The sequence below is a fragment of the Hyaena hyaena genome, unplaced genomic scaffold (assembly GCF_003009895.1).
Source record: "Hyaena hyaena isolate Hyena2069 unplaced genomic scaffold, ASM300989v1 scaffold_319, whole genome shotgun sequence".
NCBI lineage: Eukaryota > Metazoa > Chordata > Mammalia > Carnivora > Hyaenidae > Hyaena > Hyaena hyaena.
In genome coordinates, this window is record NW_024080951.1 from 1041870 (window position 1) to 1068849 (window position 26980).

Sequence of the window (26980 nt, forward strand, 5' to 3'; positions counted from 1 at the left end):
TCGTGCAACGTGTGAAGCAACCTCAGTTGGTGGCTGCTTCTTTTAATGGTTTGTTAAGGATAAGAAGGAGCTCCGAACAGTTTTTGAAACTCTTATATATGTTAAGTTTCCAGGGCAATAGACAAAGACAAATAATCTACAGGGTGACTTCCCAGCAAGATAGTTCTGTCTTGCAAGTCATCAGTGGGCCTGAAACATCTGTGCAAGATGACATGTCTGTGGATGCCATGCATGTCTTCATTGATGAGCATGGTAAGTCTTTAGAGCTCTGTACTGACGGGGAAGAAGGGATAAAGCTGGGCTTTCTGAGGCCCACATAGTCTCTTAGCCTCAGCGCTAGACTTTGGAACAGGAAGACTTAATCCTATGGTTGCTCACATATAACGTTCTCAGAGCAGAGTGATCTCCTTCCTGCCTCAGGGCCTTTGCACATAGCATGGCCTCTGCCCACACTGTGCTGTTTATTGTTTGTATCTTTTTTTTTTTTAATTTTTAATGTTTTATTTATTTCTGAGAGAGAGAGAGACAGCATGAATAGGGGAGGGTCAGAGAGAGAGGGAGATACAGAATCTGAAGCAGGCTCCAGGCTCTGAGCTGGCTGTCAGCACAGAGCCCGACACAGGGCTCAAACCCACGAACTGTGAGATCATGACCTGAGCCAAAGTTGGACGCTTAACCAACTGAGCCACCCAGGCACCCCTATCGTTCATATCTTAATTCTAAAGAAAGCTCTTCGGGAAAACCTTTTCTGGACTCCCCAGACTTAGTCAGATTCCTTTGCATTTTGCTCTTAAAACCATGTTTTTTTCCTTCTTTGATACTATTATAACGTCTAATTATTTATTGACCTATAATAATTTGATTAATGGTATTTCCCCCCTCACAACTGTAAACTTTAGGAAAGCAATGCCTAGTACCTAGTAAATATTTATTGGATGTATGTTGAAAATCTGACCTTGATATATATTTTTAGTGCTTTGTTATAAAAAGGATTTAAGATAGAGAAAGAAAAAAAATAAAGAGAAGGAAGGAAGAAAGAGAGAAAGAAAGAGAGGGAAGAAAGGAAAGGAAGGGAAGGGAAGGAGGAAGGAAGGAATATTAAGTGGCAAGTTCAAAGTTCTGTAGATAAGTGATATACATCCTTGTTTTTTGAGCATGGGTTTTTGGCTCAAAACATCAATTAATGTTTTTAATACATCAAGTAATGTTTGTTATTTTACTCTCAAAAGGATCCTGGTTTGGATAATAAATGATATGGTTACCCTATCTATACATCAGTCCTTTGTGGTCTGAAGTGTTTTTGCATCGGCAGACTTATAAGAAGTCTTTTACACTCTAAAGAACAACATTAACACATATCAAAGCCTCCAGGGGGGTGTTGTCTTCCTTATTAATGTATCTCTTGGTGGGAGGAGCCTTCACGTTGAGGTCCTGTCCTTCAGCCTCCATTTCAGCTTCTGCTAACACAGTTAATTATGCACCCATGTCACCTGAAGAAGGTACTCCTCAAGCCTATTCTGGGGAGAGACGATTTACATTTACAAAGTGAACTGATTTTCACACCTCAATACCCGGAACCTCTTTAGCAGACTAATTTAACTCTGCAAATTAATTCCATCTCTTGCTGTTCCTCATTACCAGGCTGACACACTAGTCAGTGCTCTGTGCCACAGCTCATCTGCGAATTCCGAGGTGGGGAAGGTCTCATGCGCTCCACCAGTCAAATCCCCGCGCGTGAGAAGCCTCTTTTAGCACATGATACAAAGAAACATGGGCCTGGTATGTTTCGTCATACTGACACATATTGAAAATGTACAAGACAATGAACTGAAAACAGCTGACCTTTGAACAACAGAGCTTTGAACTACACAGGTCCACTTACACGCATCTGTTGTTTTGTTTTTGTTTTTTCATATAAATACAGTGCAGTCCTATAAATGTATTTTCTCTTCCTTATGATGTTCTTCATGACATTTTCTTTTCTCTGGCTTACTTTATTATTAGAAGACAATATATAAAACATAGAACATTCAAAATGTGTGTTAAATGACTTTGTGTTTATGCGTAAGGCTTTCCCTGTTAATTAGTAGCTGAGTTTTTGGGAGAGCCAGAGTTACACATGAACTTCCAAGTGTGTGGGTGGTCCATGCCCCAAACCCCTGAGTTGTCCCAGGGTCAAATGTATATAAAAGTGAATTAAGGGATGGTGCAAATTAATTGATCAAAAGCAATTAATTGGTAGGACTGAGGCAAACTTGTCTGAGCATACTCTTAGGTACATCAAGAAGATTTTTTAGTTACAAAATCTGTGGAAAAATGTAAAGAATGGACCTAGACTACCATCTTATTATGAAAACAGTCCAAAATGAGTTCCTTCTAACTTGAAAAATGTATAAGCTGAAATGATCGTATACAAATATTGCCTAAATACTCTTCGCTGAAATTTCATGGTTTTCTAGGGGAAATTAGATCCTGTTATTTAAAGTCTGGAAATCAGAAAGAAGGCCCTTTGCACCATCAGCCATCAAATTATGACAGCTTCTCTCGAGCTCGGTAAGTGGAGGTCTGGTTTCAGGTTTGGGGGCACTCTGGTTGCTGGGCGGCATGCAAATTAGTCTGACTGCAAATGAAGTGAGGATCCTGGTGTAGAATGAATGTGTTAACCCGTTTGTAGGTGTCGAAGCACGTGGGTTTTGTGTGCGAGAAAAAGAAACTCTGACATCGTAGAAAAATAAAAAATAAACGGAGTCATTTTTGCAGTAGCCACGTCCAAAAATGAATATAGCATGTAAATATGAAGAGAGGAGTCCTGTGCAAGCAACAGTGCTCCCTTGTGGTTGGACGATGGTACAGCACAAGATCCCGGCCTTAGATTTGTCCCGAGGAATGGACCAGAAGCCTAGTTCTCACCCTCAGTAATGAAAGCCAGCTCTTTTGTAGATAGATCATCTAAACATCTTCCCTATTTTCCTTCCTTCAGAATGTATTGCATAACTTACTAAATCATGTTCTAAATCACGTTACTTCAGTCTGATACTGAGTTAGCCTGTGCATCTGGAATATACCCGGATTCATGGGCAAGCTGTAAACCTTACTAGTGGCGGGCGGAATTCCTTGTCCACCCTGGACTTTGAGATTCGTTGCGGAGAATTCACATGGACAACCTCAGTTGCCTGCTCTTTAGTGTGGAAGCACAGTTTTCACGTACGTTCCTTTAGAATTGCACGTATGTATGAAGATTTATGGGAGTCCTCTGTGGTGTGATTCGAATGCCTCAGGCTTCACGTCTGGGGAGTTCAAAGGGAGGTACGGGAACCGTAATTCCAGAGCCTGTGTTCAGTGCTCTGGGGCCAAGTTTCCTGCACAGGTGTGCATGGCAGACCCAAGGAGGAGCCTCCTGCGAGCCTAGAAGAAAGTCTGTGTCTCCTGCCGTCTGGTGTCCAAGTGGAATTTTGTTGTGCGCCAGCCCGTTAGGGTGTTTCCTCGCTGTTGCCACTGCTGCGTAAGAGCGCTGGTGCCAGCCACTCCCGTGGAGTCACCTTGTGTCGTAGGTGGTGGCTCTCCCGGGCCACGCTGGCCCCACTGGGCCCGGCCCTGAGGCTGCCTGCTGTGTCCAGGGGAAACAGGCATATTCTCTGATGAGGTTTTCTAGGGGGAGGGGGTGACAGTAGGGTTCGTGGTGTCCGGAGCCAACAACCAAGTAAGAAATCTTGACGACGTCTTTGGTGCACAAAAGGGATGTTATGAAAGCAGGGGGCAGGACCTGGGGGCAGAAAGAGCTGTCCCGGGACCGTGAGGAGAGACGGGTTATGTACGGTGGGGTTGGGGGAGGGAAAGTCCAGCAGAAGTTTCCAGGGAGATTTTCATGTGCTAAGGGCTCACGGGATACTGGAGGCCTAGCTGCTGTCAGGCGAAGGTTGTTTCTGCCCCAGCAAAGCACGAGCATGAAGTCAGTAGGGAGCTCCTGGAGAAGCTTTGACTCTGCCGGCCTCAAGCGTGTGTCGGTGGGCTGCAGGTTACAAGGAAATTGAGTTCCATCGGCCATTTCCTTCTGCCGTAAACATCACCATGGAGGGGCGATGGAGGCTCAGGCCCTGCAGGACTGTGATCTGTATCAGTTAACCATTTGTTCCCCCCCCCACCCCCCTTTGTTCTTGGGCAGCCAGGATTGCCCGAGGGACATCACGCATGTCCCACCTGATTTGGGGGGAGTTTGCAGCCTGTCACCTTGCCTTATGCCCCTTGTCATTCTCCATTACTTGCAGCCTTCCATTCTTCTTCTGTCTCTGGGTTGCCCATGTTCCTATCTAAATAGACAGAGGGCGCCTGGGTGGCTCAATCGGTTGAACTTGATTTCGGCTCAGGTCATGATCTCAGGGCCGTGGGATCGAGCCCCACATTGAGCTCTGCACTGAGTGTGGAGTCTGCTGAAGATTCTCTCTCCCTCTCCCTCTGCCTTTCTCCCCACAACTCATGTGCTCGCTCTCTCTCTCAAATACCAAAAACAAAACAAACAAAACAAAAAAATCACCGAGAAAACAAAATTCTCTCCAGCCAAAAGACACACAAAGTCCCTATGTGAATGGAGACCCAGGAGAAGAGGGGGGTTTGCTGCCCTCACGTGAGCCCCAGCCTCCAGGACATTCCTTACAGGGCTTGATGGACTGAAGCATCTAAGATGGCAGCCTTCTCGAGCCAAATACTTAATTCCACATGGATGCAGCATGGAAAACTGTCACATTATCCTGCAATCCTCAGTTGCAAGCTGTAGTGTTTTTAAACTAAATTTAAAACAATGACAGGCCCCCTATCTTATCCCAAAATAAAGCTTCAAGACTTTCCTATTATTATCTTCATGGGTAAACGTGCTTTACTTCCCCTCTGTAAATGCTTTAATAGCCTTTGCCGGTAATGCCAGTGAGAATAAAGGCATGCATTTAGAGCCTTAAAAAGTTAAAAACATACAGAGTGCAAATAAGAACCAGAGAGAGGGCCTGCAAGGTTTCTAGCAGGCTCTATCTACCTCCTTAGGTTTCGCCTCACGCAGAGCCACCTGCTAACTTGAGTTTCCCCCATTCATTGCTCTCCCTTTATTAAATTTCCCACAAGTCATGCTTTCTTTCGTCTCCCTTGCATTTCCTCTCCAGATTAGAGCTCTTTTATGTGTAGCCTGTGCTCTGTTTCCACAGCTGCCTGGGCTTCGGTTTGCCACAGGGCATTAACTCAGAGCGAGAGAGCTTCCGGCCAGGGTGGTTGCTGGGGCTGCTGAATGTGTGTGTGCCGAGAACCCCTTGGGCAGCCTCAGGTTATTCCTTCCCAAGCTCTGCCTTTTATGGTACATACCCTTCCTTAGACCCCCTTCCTGCTACACCTGAGAGAATCCAAGTCAAAAGTCCTCCTTACCTTGGGAATTTGGGGTCGTGTAACGGAGACATCTTGTAGCTGTCTTCAAGGGTGTGGTTTTTCCTTCTCTGTCTCTCTCCTGCTCCTGTGTTTTGACACCACTCCCAAATACCCCACTCTGGCAGTCAGAAGATGCCTGTAGTAGCCGTGGGCCTTATGTCTTCTCTCATTCAAGTCCAGCAAGGACAACATGCCTATTCCCATGAACCCCAATATAAATCTCATTGAGTCTGATTTGGTTCTGGCTGAACCACGTTCCCTGAGCCCAGGCACCAAGGCCAGTACTTGGCTGAGCTCTACGTTCATGTGCAGAACTGGAATTGTAAGTTCCCTCTGAGGAAGCAGGGGGGTGGCTCTTTAGGGGTAAATTTGGAGCAGGGTGGATGGATGTGGGGCAGCAAAAATCAATAGATGACCCCGTGAGGACTTTTCTTCTGGTAAAATCATTCGATTAAATTAATTACTGAGCTTCTCTTAGAAGAATAATGGGGGGCACCTGGGTGACTCAGTTGGTTAAGCGTCTGACTTCAGCTAAGGTCATGATCTCGCAGTTTGTGGGTTCACTCCCTGCATCAGATGAGGGAGTGCTCTGTGTTGACACCTCAGAGCCTGGAGCCTGCTTTGGATTCTGTGTCTCCCCTTCGCTCTTCTCCTCTCCTGCTCATTCTCTGTCTCTTTCTGTTTCTCAATAGTAAATAAATGTTAAAAAAAAAAAAAAAAAAAAGAATGGTCAAGTTTTGTAGAAGCAGCTTTCCACTCCAAGAAAAACTTTATATAAGGTCCCTGGTCATCACTGCATTTCTTGTATGTGAACATGCCGATTGAGGTTTCTTGGCCCAGCACCTCCCATGCCAGGTCCTAAGTCTTTGGCCACCTGCCCTGTCCCCAAGGTAATTGGGCAGGGCATTGGTTTTAAGAGCCCCAGGAAAGAATGGCACATGCCCATGCATATCTTCTCTTTGTGCTTCACAGATAAAATGGAATAATATACATGTTTGCTTTCACACGTACAGACCATTGAGAATATCCATGCTGTCTATACTGCCTGTGCTTTGAAATAAGTTAGTTGTTCAGAGGGGACTTGGTTATGGGGTGTTGTGGCAACTCAATGGCCCATTTGGGCCTAGGGGATGCACGGTGCTTCCTGTTGAATGCGTGAGAACAAAACTCCCATCGCTTCACTCGGCAAAGTTATAGCATTGAAGAGGCTCCCTCGGCTCTTCTGGAGAAGTGGAGAAGGGGCTGCCATCTGGTTAACTCCTGTTCAGGAAAAGCAGCTGAGTGCTATGCAGAGTCCTGTGGTCTTCTGGATTTCGACTGCTGTCTGAGGAGCTTATGCTGGATATTCCAACAGTCTAAAAGTCCTCCCTAGAGTTAGGGACAGTGGAAGCTATGCCATCTGTCATGGGAGCCTCATTTCTTTGGGTTCATAATGAGGCTTGGCTTTCATGGAAGTTTGTGATGTAATGATGATTTTGGCATCTCTGACTTGGTTGTATGAAGGGAAAACTGTTGTAAATAGGATAAAAGCAAGCAAGTCAACTGAAGTATTTTAGTCCCTGCATGAACAGACCGCTGTGTGTGGGGCGTGCGCATGGGGGAGAGCGTCCTCTATCTGTAATGTAAAGAAGGATACCAGAGCAGGGGTGCTCGGGTGGCTCAGTCGGTTAAGCATCCGACTTCAGCTCAGGTCATGATCTCGCGGTCAGTTCGTGGGTTCGAGCCCCGCAGCGGGCTTCATGCTGACAGCTTAGCGCCTGGAGCCTGCTTCGGATTCTGTGTCCCCCTCTCTATCTCTGTCCCTCCTCTGCTCACACTCTGTCTCTCTCTCTGTCTCAAAATAAGTTAAAAAAAAAAACAATTAAAAAAATAAAAGAATGACACTGGAGCAGAAGGCAGAGGATCAAGTGCAAGGCCAGCAGGTCAGGGTTTTGTAAACGTGGAAGGGCCAGGTAACACCTTGCTCCTGTGCTCCAACACACCTCTGGTCTTTCTGTGGGAAGCAGCGTTATGGCGGTTCCTGGCCCCTGTAATAATTCTGGTGGTGGCCACCACCGCTTGTTAAATAGGCATTATGTGCGAAGCACTCTGCCAAGTCATCAGTTGTCCCATTTCACCTGCAAGACACAACTGAGGCAGGTGGTATTTGCTCCGTTTCACAGAAAAGGAAATAAGACTAAAACGTGCTCAACCTCAGTGGCTAGCAAGTGGGCTCAAGGCACGTGGGTCTCCCTCCCTGCTCCTCTGCCTCAGCAGGGGCCACGGACTCAGAGCCCCGTGGCTCCCAGGCAGGTAGTGTGGATGGCGGAAGTGGCCGGTGTCACGTGGTAGGAGTGGCGGCTCCTGCAGGCCGCTGGAGGGCATTAATCTACTTAGACCAGCTCAGTAAGCCCGGCCCTACTGGATTCTCCGGTATTTTCCACAAGGAGCTAAAAATCCCCATTTATTTGTAAAGTTCTCGTTTGCTTAGCGTCATCAGTTTGAATTGGTTTGAAATACCACAGGCCACAGATGACACGTGTGTGGTCACTGTGGCCTGGGGACTATTGGCTGTCCAGTCCTGCTCTGAAGCCCAGGCCTTCACCCCACGCCCCGAGACTTCCTGTGAAGCAGCCCTACCTGCAAACACACACCCTACAGAGATGCCCTTACGTGGCCCCCACCACCCAGCAGGCATGCACTGAGCTCGCCCTCCGCACCCCTGCGCCGCCCTGCCCCTCATCCCTCTTTTCTACGAAGCCCATGCTGGCCGACCTTCAGCCCTTCCTCTCTAAGCATCTGCTCCTCTTTACCTTGATTGCCCTTCTCCATTCAGTCCTACCCTTTGGAATAATCATCTCTCAAAGCACAAATTACAATCTGCCTCTTTGTACTTCTTTATCTTATCAGTCCCTGCTGTGAAAATAAATCGGCTGCTCCGTGTCACTGACAGAGGAGGCCTTACCACATTCTCCCTGGTTCTCATGTATTTGTGTAGGACTCCCGTCCCTCCTAGACTGTACTTGTGTAGAGAAAAGTGCCTCTGACCAGTGCCTTTAGAGCCCTCACTTAGCCCTCTGTGGATAGACGTTCAGTAAATACTGAATTGAGTCACATTGGATCATTGGAAATGACAGAGCGAGCCCAGATGGGGTTTGGACAGTGCACAGAGCAGCTGAGCATTCAGCGAGAGCAGGTGAGAAGCTGAATCGGAGAAGCAGTCAAGTCCCGGAGACCAAGAGGCCTGGTTGAGGAGTGTGCGCTGTGTTCTACCTGCAGCAGCAATTCAACCTATTTATAGACTGAAACAGTCTGGTGAACATGGGAACATCAAGACAACATCGCCCTCACCCTGTGGTGCTCGGGATGAAAGAGCCAGAAACTCTAGCAGTTTGCCTGGTCATTTGATTATAGAGCATTACCTTTTCCTTTTCGTAAGTGGGGAAATGAACCCCAAAAAGCCCCCAAACTGAAAATAACTAAATGAAATACAGCCCTGCAGAATGACTTTTTAAACCACTGTACAGAGAAATCAGAGAGTGCAGCTGACATTAGATTTTCCCATCTTGTATTCCACTCATTCTCCAGGGCGTAGTTCTCTGTGTCCTCATGGAAGGGGGCTGTGATGGGCCATCAGGTTTGGTACCGAGTAGCCTGCACACGAGTCTCAGTCTTAGGCTGATCCAGGCTTCAGTTCCAACACTCACGGGGACTTTTTGGTTGACACTGAGCCACTTGCTTAACTCTATTGAGTATCCATTTGCTTATCCATAAATGGAAATGATACAGTAATCAATTCACTGGGCAGCTTTGAAAGTGAACTATAACAGGCAGATGCAGGTCTTAGGACAGTACTTGCCACAAGGGTATTGTTACTATCTACAAACTGGAGCCGTAGGGCCAGGGGCTCAAGTTCACTGTGACCTGGCAGGGCAGAGCACCCTGAATTGACCTCGGTGGAGGCCTTCACTCCAGCCCCTTTACGAGTTACTTTATGAGATTGTTAAGGTGGCTAAGTGCTTTGCACACTCTCTGTCAGCCTGCCGTGTTCCAACATTTTGGCCTCTGTGGACATTTTAGAGTAGGTACTTTAATATTGTATCCCGGCTTTTAATGCCATTGAATGTGGAGTTCTCACTACAGTAAACATAAACTTTGATTTTGAACTTGGAAGGACTCCTAGTTAGGGCTGTTGCTAAGCCAGTCAGCCATGGAAGATATTGGAAAAGCAGCTTTTTCCCTGCAAGGCAACTTCAGTGGCTGGGATTGCCTCCAACTAGGCCATTAAACCACTGATTCTTAGTATTGGCAAGAAAGCCATTCCTCTCTGCCATTGTTAAGTCCAGTCGCCCTGTGACAGTTTTATATCCCTGACTCCCAAGCATGAATAGGGAATTGTTTGCGATGTAACTTCCATGTCTCTTTGGGGATTCCTGGAGGAAAGCGGCAGAGGAAACAAATTTCCCTCCTTGGCCCCACTGTCATTGTGGGAACTAGCGTATTTCTCATTAACTGCCAAAGAAATGTAAGCAGCATTTTCCCGGCTGTGCAATAGCTGTCCGTAAAGCAGGTACCTTTGGTAACACTCTCTAACATAGCTCTACTTTCCCCAGATACTAGAACGAGGGAACTCCGGCTTGAATTGCAGCATTTAGAATTGCTACTTAAAAACCTTTCAGAGGACAAATTCATTAGCCAGCACGTAGGATTGACTCAGTAGCTCAGAGCCTAAAATGAGCCAAACTCCCTAGAAAGATAAAGTTAGTCATCTGCCCAGAAAATCAGAGTTGAGGTAAGCTCTCTGCTTAGGAAGTTGAAGTGTGTCTTGTATCTAGAAGATTCATTGCAGCCTGGACTTTTCAGATGTCCTCTGCAGATCTTGCAATTAAAGCCTGATAAGTTCTTTCTTTGTTCAGCAAAGATTTACGTTTCTTTTGTCTATGCAGTCTTCCAAGTAACATAGCACAGCTCTCTTCTGTGAAAGATCTACAGCCGTGCTTCAGTATTAATCTAGATTTTCCAGTGTCAGAAGCAGTCTGATGAAAATGCATGCAAAATGCATATTGTCTGGTGGCCGGTGAAATCTGATGGAAAGACATGGTGTTTACTTTGATTTTGAGTCTCTATTCTTCAAAATGTAGGCGTAGTCGCCCGCTGAATGGAAGACTCATTCTAGAACATATACTAGCTTATAGGATTTTTATTGGGGGATTTTTTTTTTATTAAAATTTTTTTTAAATGTTTATTTTTGAGAGAGAGATGAAGTTTTCCTCCACGCACGGAGTCATAAGGATGGAAGGTTTATGAGGTTGATTCTAGAAAGACTTCTGTTTCGTGGCACCCTCTCCGACTCCCTGGGAAGGGCTGATGCACTATTTTGGTGGCTGCAGCTGCGACTGCCACATGGTGGCAGCAGACGCCATGCCTGAGGCTCTGTCTCTCTCCTTCCTTTTCCTCCTGTGCACAGATGAATTTTACTGTCCTGTGAGAGCTGTTTGCAGACTCTCAATCTAGGATCCCCGTTAAAGTTCCAACTAAAGGTTATAGTTTTTAAAACAAGGTTGCTTTATTTAAATATCCTACATACTAAGCACATTGCTTGGCTGTGACTTCCATTTTCAGGCTGCCCCTCTGGGTGGCTTGTTCCCATATCCGCCCCCTGGAATACAAGAAGTATGAGCAGGAAAAGAGGTCTTCCTTCTTTAGATGGGGGGCCATAATTTTGAGATCTGGGGAAAAGGAAGAATTTCAGAACATTTTTTCCCACAGTAATGGGAAAATGTAGAAGCAGCAGGCGTATTTTCATTATTTGTTGCTTGCAGAAGCCTAAATGAATGAAAACTGGGGAGTATAATATGCTGGAATGTTGTCCCCATCAATCTGAGGCTCAGCTCTTCCCGTACGAGAGTCACCTTTCTGGCCCAGACTAGCCCCTGGTCCCTGGTCCGTCTTTATATCCTCCAAAGGCTGCCGCTTTGGTAGTTTCTGTCACGAGCCACTATTTCTGCTATTGCCCTGAGCTCAATCTAGTTTAAATAGATTTAGCGACTCCATCACCCTGAACCAAACTCATGTGCCAGAGATTCACTGGAGAGCAGGTGATCAAGACCAGATCTGCAAGCATTATCTTATGGTAGCTCAGAGAGTAGTTTTATGACAGGTTTGGAATATTGCTGTTTCAAAGAAGGAAATATCTCTTAAAGCTCAGCCTTTTCACATTATGTTCATTCATATGAGGGGAAAATCTCTGGCTTTAAGTTAGGAGAACAGAGACTTTTTAGATGATCGTACAGCCCACAGTGCACAGCTAACCAAGGGCAAACAAGCAGCAGATAGTCTGAGAAGAGTTATAAGCAGAAGAAGATAGGCAGGCATTCTTTAAGGATTTGTAGGAAGACTCCTGTCCACTCCGTGATTTTTGTGATGTCACAGCCTCTTTGGTTCTTGATTGGGGAAGCTGGTGCACATCTATCGTTACTACAACATCAGGACCCCAGAGAACAGCATTTAAGTAAGGAAAGAAATCTCTTCCATTTGAGCAATGCTGACTGTAACGTTTAATCATCTCCTCCTGGCTGAATCAGAAGCCCATATACACATGCGAATACAGGTTTTCTGGTGAGGCCATGTCAGTCCTAAAGCTAGAACAAGGAGCTTTTGTTTTTTAATATCATCATGCTTTGTTTAGAATACTCAATGTTCATAAAAGAAGTTCATAAAGAGGGAACTTAATGTTTGAGTCTGTTTTTATACAATAAAGAGGATGGCGTGTGAGTTGAGGTCAAGACACTCTTCCCCCATTCATGCTAAGAGAAACAATTGGAATTAATGATATTTGTATGAAAAGCATAGGGGTCATGTTGCTGTTTCATATGAGAGTAAACAAAGTCAGGTCCCCTTTCAACAGAAGGAAATAAAATGGTAAAGTATGGTTATTAAGTGTCTAATACATAGGAGACACCGTTTGGTGGTTTACATACCTAGTCTGATTTGATTCTCACAACCCCCGTGCAGGAAATTTCTTCCCTATTTTCCAGGCGAGGATTTGAGATAGTGCAACAAAGGCTTGTAGTCATAGACCAGATCGTAATTAGCTGAGCAATAATCCAAGCCTTGTTCCGCTTAATTCTAGAACTTACCCAAAAGATTTTGAAAAGAAACCCAAATCCTAGATTCTAACATGAGATTTTTAAATGGCTTCAATAAAAAAGTGTTACTTATCGTTATTATTACTTTACTGCCAGAACCATGCTAAGTAATCTGCAGATATTAAACTGAGGTGTGTTAACACTTCCTTTGATTCATGTTTCCTGGCAGGAAGCAGAAGCAAGGGAAAGCTTGCTCCAACAGCCAGTCTTAGTTTATTTCAGTTGGCGATAGAGGGCGCTATTCACTTTCTAAGATTTTTCTCACAGAAGCACACATTTCCATCCCACTCCCACCTGCTTACAGTCATCACTTCCATTATCGACAGCACAGTCAGAATCTGCTGGCATTTGCTGAGATTTAGATTTCGCCAAATTTGTATGAGCGAAGCTGTCTTGATCCTATTGAGTTTAGCTATGAAACAACACAATTACAGTACGCAGTGGGCTCAGTACGAAGCAAGAAAGTTTGAGTGCACATTGCCTTTACAAATCTAACTGCTTTTGCTTTTTTCTGTTAGTTAAAAGATGTTACACCACTGCCCCAGACAGGAAGCACAAACACAGTGTGTGGAACAGTCATCCAAATATGGAAGGATAGGATTTTTAAATTTGCAGTTCCATGTACTTCTCGCTTTGCTCCTTCACTCCTGACTCTAACATACAACATTTCCTGAATGGCTCTTTACAAGAATGCCTTTACTGAATCCTTCATCAAGTAGTCATAAATGATGTCTGAAAAATGTAGAGAGACGTGCGTGTGTGTACGGTGGAACTATTTTATTTATTTTTAGTTTTTAGTTTCTTTAAGTTTATTTATTTATTTTGAGAGAGAGAGAGAGAGAGAGAGAGAGAGAGGATGAACAGGGGAAGGGCAGAGAGAGAAGGAGAGAGAGAATCCCAGGTAGACTCCTCACTGTCAGCATGGAGCCCGACGTGGGGCTCGAACTCCCAAACCGCGAGATGGTGACCTGAGTTGAAATCATGAGTCAGATGCTTAACCAAGTGAACCACCCAGGCGCCCCCAGTGGAACTGTTTTAAATGCTGTTCTGATAGAATAAGTATTTACCTGTTTATGAATGTAGTAGTAGGGACTAAAGAAAAAGAAAGGTCCACAAACTTGTCAGAGAGTTTATAATGAAATGTGAGGCTAGAAGTCTGAAAGGCATCATGTTAGCATAGCGTTGGCGTTCTTGAGGCAGTTTGGGTTGCAAGTCCCATAAGACCCCAGATCACAGCGGGTTAGACAGGAAGTCCAAAGTTCTGATCGGTGCAAGGTTGGTTATTTCAGAGATTTGATGTCATCATCAAGAAATGAGTTTCTTTCCATCTCTCAGCTCTGCTGTCCTCAGGCTTATCCCCCATGATGATGTTTTGACTGCTGCAGCCCTGAATGTTTCTTGTTACCCTTTAAGAAGTAGAAAAACTTGTGCCTGAGCTCCCTGATACCCTCAGCCGTCTCCCCTTTGCTCCACAGTAGCCTCTTAGAATATGTTCTCGGGGTGCCTGGGTGGCTCAGTTGGTTAAGCATCTGACTCATGACTTCAGCTCAGGTCGTGTCTCAGTTTGAGTTTGCCCCACATCAGGCTCTGCACTGACAGATTCTCTCTCTCTCCCTCTCTCTGCTGTTCCTGTGCACTTTCACCTTCTCTCTCTCTCTCTCAAAATAACAAATAAATTAAAAAACTTAAAAAAATGTATATATATACAAATGGGATGTTTTTCCTTCTTTCTTCCCAAAGCCAGGTATTGGCCAGGGTGAATGAAGTTTAAGTGATGAGCGTAAAATGACCAAGATTTACCCATGGGACTGGGGTGTGTGGGGGGGAACCTAGTCTCTCTTCTGAAGCCATGGTCTTGGATGAGTAAATAAAATTGAAGCTGTATTAGTAGGAATTCTTTTAGAAATGACTGTAGGGTGGTCAGTCAGCATTGTCTCCTCAGTTTTCAGCACCTTGCTAGCAAAGCAGATGGAAAAGTATATCCTAGTTTGTGCTTGCTGAGCCAAAGGAAAGATGCCAGACTTGAGGTTTACGAAAGACTTTAAATTTATGTCCTGTCAACCTATGCATGACTGAAGACAATAAAACTCTTTAGATGTAGATTACAACTATTTTAGTAGCATCTTTTTTCCAGTTACTGGAGACATTCCTTGCAGCTAATGTGCGCTTTCTCTGCTCTGGGTGGGGGTGGGAGGCGTGGGAATGCAGAGCGTGTCAGGGGCTGGAGGAGGTAGCAGAGATGGTAGGTAGTCCGTGCTTCTTCCTGATTGCTGTCTTTGGAACTGTCTGGACCGCTATTTATTGTTTTCACAAAATATGAAGGTAGAAACTACTGCTATCATCTCCCCATCCATTAAGTATGTAGAAAATTAAGGTTGGCATCTCTAGAACACTAGGCATCTGCCTACCTACCCTATGGTGCACTGCAGATCTAGACAGCTGAGTAATTTGCACGTGTGCAAGATGATTGCCCTTCTGCCTGAAGGTATCACTGCATAAAGAAAATTCCAGCCCGTGACTGTGTATATAAATCTGTAAAGGTTATAAAGGCTTATCCACTACCTGCACGGGGGATTCCTAGTGTCCTCGTGTTCGTGTATGAGAACAGATGACTTCCACGCCTCAAGGTAACCAGAGCTTTCCTTTTGCCCCTCCTCAGAGACATACAGATCAGCTCCTCCAGCACCACCACGTCTGAGAGTCAAGATCCTTCTTCCGGGGACCCTGCGGTCAGTGCGCTCCAACAACAGCTGTTGCTGATGGTGGCTCGGAGGACCCAATCAGAAACCCCGCGGGTACGTTCCAGCCTCGCCGTCTGTGAGTGTTCCAGAAGCAGGGATCTTGAAACCTGATTCGTGGTCAGATTACCAAATGGAATTAGTTGGGTCTTGTCCTGAATTTTACATTGCTAGGTTGTGTGTCTATCACTGCATGGTAGTCTGCTGAACGAACGTAGGGACAAAGCCATTTAAGTAACAGGTACCTTCGTTGGCACTCACAGAATTGCCACTACCTTCATGCTCTTCCAAGTGCATTAGAAATTCATGTACATTGATCTTTGGTTGCCAGGATGCACAGAACCCACAAGGGCTTTCTAGGTTAGGATGCCTTTTTCTCACCATGGTTGGAAAATACCCGGATTTTTATTAATTTATAATGGGCTCTTATTAAACATTCAGAGATCCTTAAAGAGAATCTTGACTCAAAGAGAGACTTTATTCTTAGAGCAGGTGACATTATCATCCAGGGGCTTAAAAGATGAAGGCTTCCATTATTTTACCAATGGACAACTTACTAATGTTCATTCACTCATCCGGTACACCTTGAGTATGATTCTGAGGGAGTCGGAGCAAAGACTTCACGGCAGAAGATCACACAGGAGGTAAGATGTACCACCGGACGTGAACAGAGAGCTACAGATTCAAGCAGGGCATTTTGGACAAAGATGCTGGCGAGGACTTCTTAGAAGAAGGGACCCCCAGGCTAGACCTTGAAGGAGGGTGGCTTTCCATTGGGACGGGCTGAGGGCTGCTGTCAAGTTAGTGGGAAGTTTCTCTATTGCTGTATTTATCTCCCTCCTGGCAGTGTTTTGTTGTCTCCTAGACAGCCTCACCCATGAAAAAATAATACAGATTTATATTTGTTTTCATGATTGCTTTACTAAATTTTTCCAAAAAGATGCTTGATACCACAGTGGGTTGAAACTGGTTGGAGGTGTGGGAAAAAAAGGTCACGTTGTCTCCTCACTGACCGCACATTGCTCTGGAGTCCTTATACCTGGTGCCTGGGTGGGGAGGACTGAAGCAGAATCAGCCCTTCCAGGCGCCTGGGTGGCTCAGTCGGTTAAGCGCCTGACTCTTGATTTTGGCTCAGGTCATGATCACACGGTTTGTGAGTTCAAGCCCCATGTCGGGCTTTGTGCTAATAGCAAGGATCCTGCTTGGGATTCTCTCTCTTCCTCTCTCTCTTTGCCCACCCCCTGTTCACTCTCTCCCTCTCTCTCAAAATAAGTAAATAAACAATACAAAAAGAAGCAGAAGAAGAAGAAGGAGGAGGAGGAGGAGGAGGAGGAGGGGGAGGAGAATCAGCTCTTCCATGCTTGAAGGAGTTTTTGTGGGAACAAGCATGCAGCTAATTCAAAACCTCAGTCTTTAGGGATTTCTTCCCCTCCATGTATCCAGTCTCACCTCCGTCTCCTCTTTTCCAGGGCTTCTGGGTACAGGAGGAGGGCCCCGGGAGGCCGGTGGAGGGGGGAGGCACCTCTGGTCATGGCTCAGATGCCTGGCCCCATCCTGGTCACCGGGCCTGCTGGTGGTGCTGTGGGGAATGACAGCCCCTTCTCAGCTAGGGGGCAGTACTGGGGTCTGCCGACACTGCCGTAAGCCCCCAGCTCTGAGGACCCCACGTTCCATGGCCTCCTCCTCTCCACCAGGATCTTCGGTTCACCAGTCTCTTCTGTACGTTCCTATGTTCCGGTGGGCCCCGGCTTCAGTTGCATTCTCTGTACTCTGTGCCCAGCTCCGCCTCAGTTCCCACCACAAGCTCAAGTACATGGGGAGGGGCCCTGAGGAATGTGGGTTTTCTCTGAGAAACTTACATTTTCCCTGACACAGACCTGGGGAGGTCCAGCCCCCTGCCTCTAGAATGTCAGCATTATATCTCCAAGGAGTGGGAGTTAGAGTTCTATAACAATATCCATATGGGGCGCCTGGGAGGCTCAGTCAGTTAGTTAAGCGTCTGACTCTTGGTTTCAGCTCAGGTCACGATCTCACAGTCACGGCTTCGAGCCCCGCATTGAGCTCCACACTGGCTGCTTGGGACTGTCTCTTTTACTTTCTCTCTGCCCGTCCCCCACTCATGCTCTTGCTCTCAAAGTAAATTAAAAAACTTAAAAAAATATCCACATAGTTTGGGAAGATGTGAATGTCATTGGTTCAATGAATGGTGGAGCCTAGGGGGAACTAGGAACTTTGGATTATCAGAAATGCAAACCCACAATGATTTAATATCTCAAAAACAGCCCAGGTAGAGCAGAAACTGGGAAATAACTAACTACAACATAGATAAATCAGAAAGTCACACTGTTCTTTACATTTAAAATTCTCTGAGTGGCGTGATTATGTATATGAGCATATAAAAAGCTGAATTATATTTAGTGTTCCATTGTTAATTACATAACCAAATTCAGTGGCAAACTTCAATCATTTTAACTTTTACCATTTTAAGTAACATATAAAAGTTTAAAGTTTTACTATATGTCGGTAGAGAAGTGGAAAAATGAAGTGTGCCATCCAGGCTCATAGTTAGATGCAGAGGAAATATCTACAAAGATCCATAAGAAATGAGCCTTCATTTCTACTGCTTAGTTTTTTAAATTTAATTACGTTTTGGTCACAAATTAAAAATGAGGTCTGTTTCCCGCTCATTATCCCAAACACAACTAGTGAAGGGTTACACACTGTCGGCTCTGCGCCAGGGACAGGGTGGACAGGGACAAAGACTCAGCCCCTGCCTTCAAGAAGTTTAGACACTGGGAATCCGGTTCAGCCATGCGTGGTAAGGGTTATGGTCAGGACGGGCTCAGGGGCTGTGGGACACAGGTTGGGACGCAGATCAGGAGGCTTCCGTGGTGAGGTAGCAGCTCGGCTGAGATTCGGAGGAGTTGAGGCAAGGCAGACACACAGCCGGCCCAGGGCTCGGCCAGGAGCCCGAAAGTGGGCGTGCTCACAGTCCTGGAGCGTGGAGGCATCGGGGCAATGACGTGAGTTGTGCTTACTTAGACAAGGGCAGCAAAAATGAGTAGGAAGTAGGGCTCTGGAGACAAGACTAATTAGGGACTTCCCTCCCCACCGGGGGTGGGCTCAGCCCAGAGAAAAGGCTCTGAAGTTCTTCCCTGGCACAAATAAAATGAATGAGGTAGCCCTGCAAGTGGTGCCCTTCCAGGAGGAGTGGAAGCTTCTTCTGTGTGAGGCAGGCGAGGGGAAGGGGTTCTGTTCCATCACGCTGGCTGCAGGGCTTAGCGCTTGACCACAAAGAGAAAGACCGAGCTTGGGGCACATGGGGAGCTGGTGAACTCTGTCGTCTGTGCTCCAGATTAGCATTGAGGGGCTCCGAGTATTCCCAATCACAGCCTCCATGCACCCGTGTTATAAACTGCTACTTCTCTGTGTGTCAGTTTATCCATTGTGTATTTCCAAGCACATTGGGTACAGTCTACAGATTCATTCCCGTGACTTGAAAAGTTTACGTTGTTCCATTGCATTATATAAGTAAGCACTTGAGGAATCAGCTTGAAACATCTTTATTATCCTGCTGGTTGAGAGCAAGCCCAGTCCACGGGTAGCCAGTGTCAGATCCTTGGGAGTATAGCATTTTTTGCTTCTTTTTCTCCTTACTTGGATCTGGCTTCAAGCCCATTCACCCTGCCCCACACCAAGAAATGAGCTAGTAGTATATGTAAAGCACTCTGTAAACTGAGGCTTTATGGAAGTCTGTAGGATCGGCATCATCATTATTATTACCAGGGGTGACCCGAGAGCCGTATTTCATTGGCCCTAAACTGATCAGTGAGCATTGCAAAGATGCCCCAAAGCACAGGATCTAGGTGACAGTCCCTCTAGGTTAACATAAATGTAGCACTGCCTTCACAGTTTACTATCATTAAAGGATTAATGAAAACGGAGACTTTCACCTTTTACCCTATATACCATTTTATTTTTGTCCCACAATGATGTGTTCCTGAATTGCTATATTTTAAAATTTAAAACATCTCTAAAAGGCAAAAACATATTCCTAGACATCTAATTTGCATGACGTGCTATATATAATATTTTATAAACAATCCTGTCTACAAAGAATATTGACATTTCCTAGCAGGTAAGACGGATGAGACACCAATTATAGTACCTTAACAGAGTCACCGATCAGCTTCCATATTCATTTATTTGAAGGTATATTTTGACTTAAAAAATGAATATTTGCATATTCCTCATTTGTCAGGTTTAGAAGTTTTTTTTTTTTTTTAATGTAAGAATATACATGATTTGTTATGATTCCTGGAATTTTGGCTGCTAAATAGAGCCACTGTTATAATAGTATCACATGTGTGTTTTATATTTTTTATCCTTCAAAGTGTTGTTTATATCTAGATTTAACCAGCATTCCATCAGCAGATTAGAAACACTACGTATGTGCAGGGCATGCATTTGGTACTTCATTACATCTCATGTTTGGGATCACATCACCTCTGTAGAAAACCTTGGAGGTCACGTATTCTTTAACCTTGGAATTTCCACCGGAGGAGACCAGTACGGAAGGTCCCGGTATTTGCGGCGTTGGCCGCACCCCTCCCGGCCCAGCGCTCCTTTCCCTCTGTCCTTTGGTCACTGCTGGGATTTCCAGTTCTGCCCACCCCTTCCCCAGAAGCCTCTGCCATGATTTCACATGAGCCCACTTCTGCCACCAGAGTCCCTTTCTGCCCCACCTTCCCAGCGCTGGGTGTGACAGCTCGTAGGAAGAGCTCGTGGTGCCACACAGCACTACTGACTGTCCTGTGGTTCCTCTTCATTCCTCTACCTGTCTCTTCAGTTGCTGTCAACACACTTCTCCCCTTCCGAGGAGGCTTCCCGTTTAACCCACCTGTGTCTGTTCCGACATCGACGGTCGCCTTGACCTGGTCCCTTATCTTCCTCCACGTAACAGGCCCACATTTATATTTTAGCTTTTATTAAGAGCAATTCATGCTCAAGGTCATAAATCTGACTTTACAATTCTTTTAAATAATATTATTGTTTGATATCCTTTATTACCCATCTTATTTTGGTCTGTGTCCCTTTTCTGATGGCTTCCTCTTCACATTTGTGCTTTTGATTCGTTTCTTCATGACTGGGCTCAGACATATCGTGGGCACAAGTGTTTTGCTGTGCAGGTGGCTTTCGCCTTGCCACGTGAGCCCTGCCTGAGCTGTGGATTCACCTGGGTTCCCCTAGGTGAGGTTGTAGAAAGAAACTGGGCTTCAGCCTCCCTCAGCCCTCTTCCTAGAGGAGGACCTTGGGGAAGTGATCTGACCTCTCAGAGCCTCAGTTTCTCACATTTTAAATAGGGATAATAGCACCTATGTGGAGGATTTCTTGTAAGGTTTTGAGGATTAGAGATAATATATAATAATATTATGCCATATAATCAGTGGCAATGATTAACATCATCAAAATTTTTTAATGGTTATATGGAACTCTTAAAGGTGCCATTATTTTTAAATTTTTAATTAATTTATTTTGAGAGAGAGAGAGAGAGAGAATGCAGGGGAGGGGCAGAGAGAGAGGGAGACAGAGAATCCCAAGCAGGCTCCACACTGTCAGCACAGAGCCCCACGTGAGGCTCGATCTTACAAACCATGAGATCATGACCTGAGCTTAAATCAAGAGTCAGATGCCTAACCAATATTCACCCAGGTGCCCCAGAAGGGGTCATTATTTTGAACAGTAGAACTTTTCAGGTGTCTTGGGGGAGAGGGGTAGACGTTTACATTCTTAAATGTTTTAATATTACCAAAACTTATTTCTGAAATGTATTATATAAGTACTTGCCTACCTTCTTAAGCTGAATATGCTAACCATCACTTAAGTTGTTCTTGATAATTCAGATTCACGAAGGGAGACTTGCCTTAAATATAGATTCATATGGGGAGTGTGAGCAGTGCACTTATCTTGTTTCTTCAAAAGGGCTTGTGTTCAGCTTGCACCCTGCCCCCCTATTTTTGACAATTTCTTTTTTGGAAATAGTAGCATAAACCTTGCAAGCCTGACCTCCCGGGCAATGTGACACGGTGGTTCTTTGGTAAGGCTTCATTAACGAATCAGAGACAGAAAGAGTGCATCTTTGGACAGCGTGTCTGTGCCTTCACATAAATCAGAGACCTGGAACTCCTTTTCTGTCTCTATTGTGAGTCCTACCCAGGCCAGTGCCATCATTGCTGATGCTCTCCAGGGGACACTGCCCTACACCCCCTCACTCCATACCCTCTCCAGTGTTACCCGCCTCACACGCTCCCATGGCTCACTTCTCGCTCTTTTTCTAAATATCTAGACATAGAGATGTTTATACTTGTGTGTCTCACCGTGTTCTCATGGCTGATTTGCTTGTCTACTCCCCAGGAGCTGTTAAATTCCTTAAAGCTAGAAACTCTGTCTTGTTATCCTTTGAATTCTCAGCATGTATTATATATAGCAACCGGCCTCTATAATCTATACAATAAATATTTGTTGGATGAGAGAATCAATGAATGATTGATATGATGAGAGAAATTTGAATTTGAAATTTGTAACAGAAAACAGGCTGAGAATAATTGCTCTAATCCCCTGAAGCATTTAGCTCTGAGGGTCCTTGGTATTGAAGGCAAAAAATGAAATTCCATGAAGCTTATTTTCTCATGAAGGAAGTTATTGTGCGATGATTTGCACCTCAGAACAGGACTGTATGGAGGGAAAGGGTTTTTAAAGAAGTAATTAAGTTAAAAAGAGGTCATTAGGGTCAAGCCCTAATCCAATAGGGCTGGTATCCATCTTTTTTTTTTTTTTTTAAGTTTAAGTATTTATTTTGAGAGAGACAGAGCTCACAAGTGGGGCAGGGGGTGGTGGTGCAGAGAGAGATAGAGAGAGCATGAGAGAATACCAAGCAGGCTGGGTACTGCCAGCACAGAGTCCGATGTGGAGCTTGAACCCACAAGCCGTGAGATCATGACCTGAGCCAAAGTGAAGAACCAGATGCTTAACTGATTGAGCCACCCAGGTGCCCCAGGCTGGTATCCTTCTAAGAAGAGAGGATCAAGATGCAGATGCACATGGAGGAAAGACCATGTGATGACACAGAGAGAAGACAGCCATTAAGAGGCAAAGGAGAAAGACCTCGGCAGAAACCAATCCTCGGTTACAGGCTTCCAGCCTTCAGAACAGCTCCATTGTTTCAGCCACCCAGTCTCTGGCTCTTTGTTTCGGCCACACTAGGGAACTAACATAGAAGTCAAATCATTTTTCCGTTGCATTAAATTCTGAGATTCTTTTCAACAAGAATTTTTATTTAAGCAGCAATAAATAGCACAATATGCCAGGCTTTAATAACTTACAAAAGGTAGATGTAATCTTCATGTGATTTTTTTTTTTAAACTGACCTTTCCTAACAGCAAAGGTATGTAATGTTAAACCCCAACTTAAGGACAGTATTTTTCTTATAATTCAGAATAAGGCTGTCCTCTGTGCTGCTGCTTGCCCTTGACCTGTTTACGCATCGGACATGAATTCCAAGACCACAAAACGGTAAACTATGGTAACCCTGTGCATGTATTTCTTACTGGAACTTTTTGTCCCTGGAGCATAAAGGAAAAGGATCCCTTTTGTTGGGGGAGGGTTACTGTAAAGCACAAATTCATTGTCGTTAACAGAAGATGCTCTTCCTGCTGACCTGACACCAGGCAGTTTCCACTAAGTTGTCTCTCATGTTGGAATAGATCCGGGATGCAAACAGCACCTACACTCTCCACTTTCCTGCAATCGTACAGCCAATCCGTCCTGTATATGGCCATCCTCTGTACTGTCTTCATGATGGATCAACTGTCCCTTGCAGTGCCTTTTGCATTAATATTTTATAACCTGAATAACTTCATGTTCCATAGCTGAGTCAGTGAATTAGCATCTGGGAACAAAGAGGTGATAAAGTTGGTTTCCTTGGAGAGCTCGCTCTGGTTTCCAGTGAAGCAGGTGCACTGCCCGTATGTGTGGCAGGCACTTTGACACCAGTGACTTTCACTGAATTAAGAAAAAATTCTGCCTGAGTATAATCTTCTGCTTTATAAGTCAAGGAGAAATGCGTGTGACCTTTAAAAAGCAGCTCCACCTCCATGGCTGTCGTCTTTACTGTCCTCATCCCTTTCCTGGTCTCGGCCCTTCTTACCTGTGTCTTATGTGAGTCAGCCGACAGGAAATTACAGCCTATCTTAAATCCTGTTTGGAAACATACAGAGCCAAAGCAAACAAATAAAAGTACAGATTAGAGTGATCTAGCACTTTCACTGCTGGGTATATATCCAAAACAATCTAAAGCAGGGACTCAAAGAGATTTTCCACCCCCATGTTTATAGCAGCATTATTTGCAATAGCCAACGGGTGGAAATGACCCAAGTGTCCTTCGACAGATGAAAACATAAAATGGAACATTCAGACTTAAAAAGGGAGGAAGTCTGACACAGGCTATAACATGGATGAACCTTGAGGATGTTACACTAAATGAAATAGGCCAATCACAAAAGGACAGATACTGTATGATTCCATTATGGGAGGCACCTGGAGTAGTCAAAAACATAGAGACAGAAAGTAGGAAGGTGGTTACCAGGGACTGGGTCCAGAATGGAGAGTCAGTATTTAATGGAGACAGAGTTTCAGTTTGGGAAGATGAAAAAGTTCTAGAGATCTGTTGTACAACAGTATGGCTCTAGTTAATACTACTGAACGGTACACTTAAAAATGGTTAAGATGGTAAATTCTGTGTGTGTGTGTGTGTGTGTGTGTGTATGTGTATTTAAGTACAGTTGCAAACAAAAACAAAAACAAAACAGATTCGAAATAGAAGATCTCCAGGGGATCGTGGTGTCCAGAGAAGGCTTACTGAAAAGCAGTGGACAACAGCAAAGGAGATGGATGGGGGTTTGCCTTTAACTGCCTCTGCACATAGAATGGCAAAGAGCACAACGTAGCGAGTCTAACAGGAGCCTCTCCACTTAATCTGGCTCCAAGAAGCCACATCCTACTCTTAGGACTAACTAAACACACTCTGTCCACACCATCTCCACTAAGGGGTCTGCATAGAAAGCTGCTTGCCTCAAACCCTCGTGTGGGTTTGCATCCCGTATTCATCCAGGATCACATGGATGAACCAAACACCTCACACCAAGAGTTTATTTTAAGATGATGCCGGCTTGGTATTGCATTCTTATGTCCAGCAGTAACAAAGGTACATCTTAATCCTGGAGAACAGAGCTTTAATATTGCTGTCAAAGAATTTATACAAATAAAGATCCAAGGAAAATACGATTAAGTGAAAAGTTATAAAATATATTAGAAAACATGCGACCATGAATAAGAGGCAGCAAAGTCAACAGAAAGCAGAAACAGACTCTCAGTGGATTTGGAAATTGTAATGATTAGATTCAGAATATGGATTAAGAATATTTCATATGTATAAAGAAATAAAAGAAGAGATTGCAGACGTAAGAAGCAAAAGGCCATATAATGACCAAGTGGATCTGAAAAAGCACTGGATACTAGAAATGACCCATAATAAAAATAAAACTTTAAGGGATTTAATGGGAGATTTGACACGTAAGATTTGAAAAAAATATTTACATGTAGCACCGAGAGATGAAGTGGTAAATAGGAAAGAAGGCTAAGAAGCGTGGAGGTCAGGGGTGCCTGAGTGGCTCAGTTGGTTAAGCATCTGGCTCTTGATTTCAGCTCAGGTCATGATCTCACCATTCGTGGGTTCGAGCCCCACATCTGGTTCTGCGCTGACCGTGCAGAGCCTACTTGGGATTCCTTCTCTCTCTCTCTCTTTCTCTCTGCTCCTCCTCTGCTCTCTTCCTCTCTCTCCCTCTCAAAATAAGTAAACAGACATTCTAAAAAAAGGAATTTGTTTAAAAAAAAGAAAGACGCATGGAAATCAGGGTAAGAAGGTCTACTGTTCTCCTTGTCAAAATTCCAGAGGAGATGAAGGGAAGAGTGACAGAGCAAATATAATTTAAAATTTAAAGTTTAAGATAACACAAAAATATAGGCATTAGTACCCCAGAAAACTGATGAGGAAGGGGTGAACATTTTAATAAATGGCACTGTGACAATTGTCCTTTTTATGAGAAAGGAAACAGACTCTTATGTGTAGAAACTTCTGGTAGGCTCATAACTTAAATGTGAAAGGCAAAAGCATATAAGTTTAAGTAAAATGATGTAATCAAATACCCTTAATGACTCTGGGTAGAAAGTGATTTGATAAACAAGTGCAAAACTTTTGTACTTTACAGGAAAAAAAACGGATAAATGATATTTCACTTAAATTTCCCTGTTTATCAATAACACCATAAAGGAAGGTGAAAAGACAAGCCATAAACTGGGAAAATATCTGTAATGCACATGATTAATTAAAGTCTTAATCATATATATACATGTATACACCCACATGCACACTTATACACATATAAGCTAATAAAAGACAAATGGGCAGCTGAAAACTAAAAGTGGACAAAGATGCTCAAACTCACTAATAATGAGGGAAACGCAAATTAGAATAAAATTGAAATGTTTTATATGCCAGATTAGCAACAATTAAAAAGTACCGGATGCTATCAAATGTTGGTGAGGATTGGAAGCAACACAATGTGTATCTGCTGTTGGTGGGAGTACAGACTGATAGAATCACTTGAGAAACCTTATTTTTTCCAAGGTGTTCTCTAGTAAATGGAACATTTCCATATCTAGTAATTGCATTTGTGCGCTTTCTGGAAAAGTCCATTTGCTTCGTGGTACAGCTGAACATTTGCATTCTTAGCAATTCCATTCCTACGTGTATGTTAGGTGGCTGTTCTAAAGAAATCATTGCACATATGTACCAGGAGACATTTCCAAAAATGGTCATAGCAGTGTAGTAGTAAAAATAAAAAATAAAAAAAGACCCCAAATATCCAACGGTAAAGCAGATAAGTAAATTATGGCATGTCCGTATAATGCAATATTATTCGACTGTGAAAACAGATATGCTACAGCTGTAAAACAGCTCGGGAACATAGTGTGGAATGGAGGGGGACAAAGGCGAGTTGCAAAAGTGTACATGTGCTGTGATTTCATATCCACGAAGTTCAAAAATATAAAGCTAAACAGTATAGAAGTTGTGGACGTAATAAGCCGAGTAAAACAGAAGAAAAGAAATGATAAACGCAAAACTCAAGACAGTGGTGATCCCTGAAGGAAGAGGGAAGGAGAAGTGTCCGAGGTGTGGCCCACGGGGAACTTCTATGCGAGTGGTAATGCCCTTTTTGTTATACTGGGTCATAGCCACACAGCTATTCACTGAATTGGGTTTTGTGATACCCTACATACATTTAAAAGATACATATTTGCATTGATTTAGTATCGACTGAAACTATTTTTAAAGCTTTTTTTTTTTAAAGCTTATTTATTTATTTTTGAGAGACAGAGCGAGCGAGCAGGGGAGGGGCAGAGAGAGAGGAAGAAAGAATCCTAAGTAGGCTCTGCACTGTCAGCAAGGAGCCCGATGTGGGGCTCGAACCCATGAACTGTGAGATCATGACCTGAGCCGAAACCAAAAGCCGGACACTTAACTGACTGAGCCACCCAGGTGCCCCAGAAGCTATTTATTTTTAAAAAGCCTGGTACCCTAGGGGCACCTGGGTG

At 44.3% G+C, this 26980-nt stretch overlaps 1 protein-coding gene across 1 annotated transcript in view; it reads left to right on the forward strand.

The window, feature by feature from the left end:
* Positions 1-26980, forward strand: part of PCNX2 (pecanex 2) — a 300964-nt gene that overhangs the window by 43795 nt on the left and 230189 nt on the right. Inside the window, exons 7-9 of the mRNA XM_039248833.1 lie at positions 107-252; positions 2460-2553; positions 15190-15325. Of these exons, the coding sequence (XP_039104764.1) occupies positions 107-252; positions 2460-2553; positions 15190-15325 (376 nt within the window). The remainder of the gene's footprint in view (positions 1-106; positions 253-2459; positions 2554-15189; positions 15326-26980) is intronic.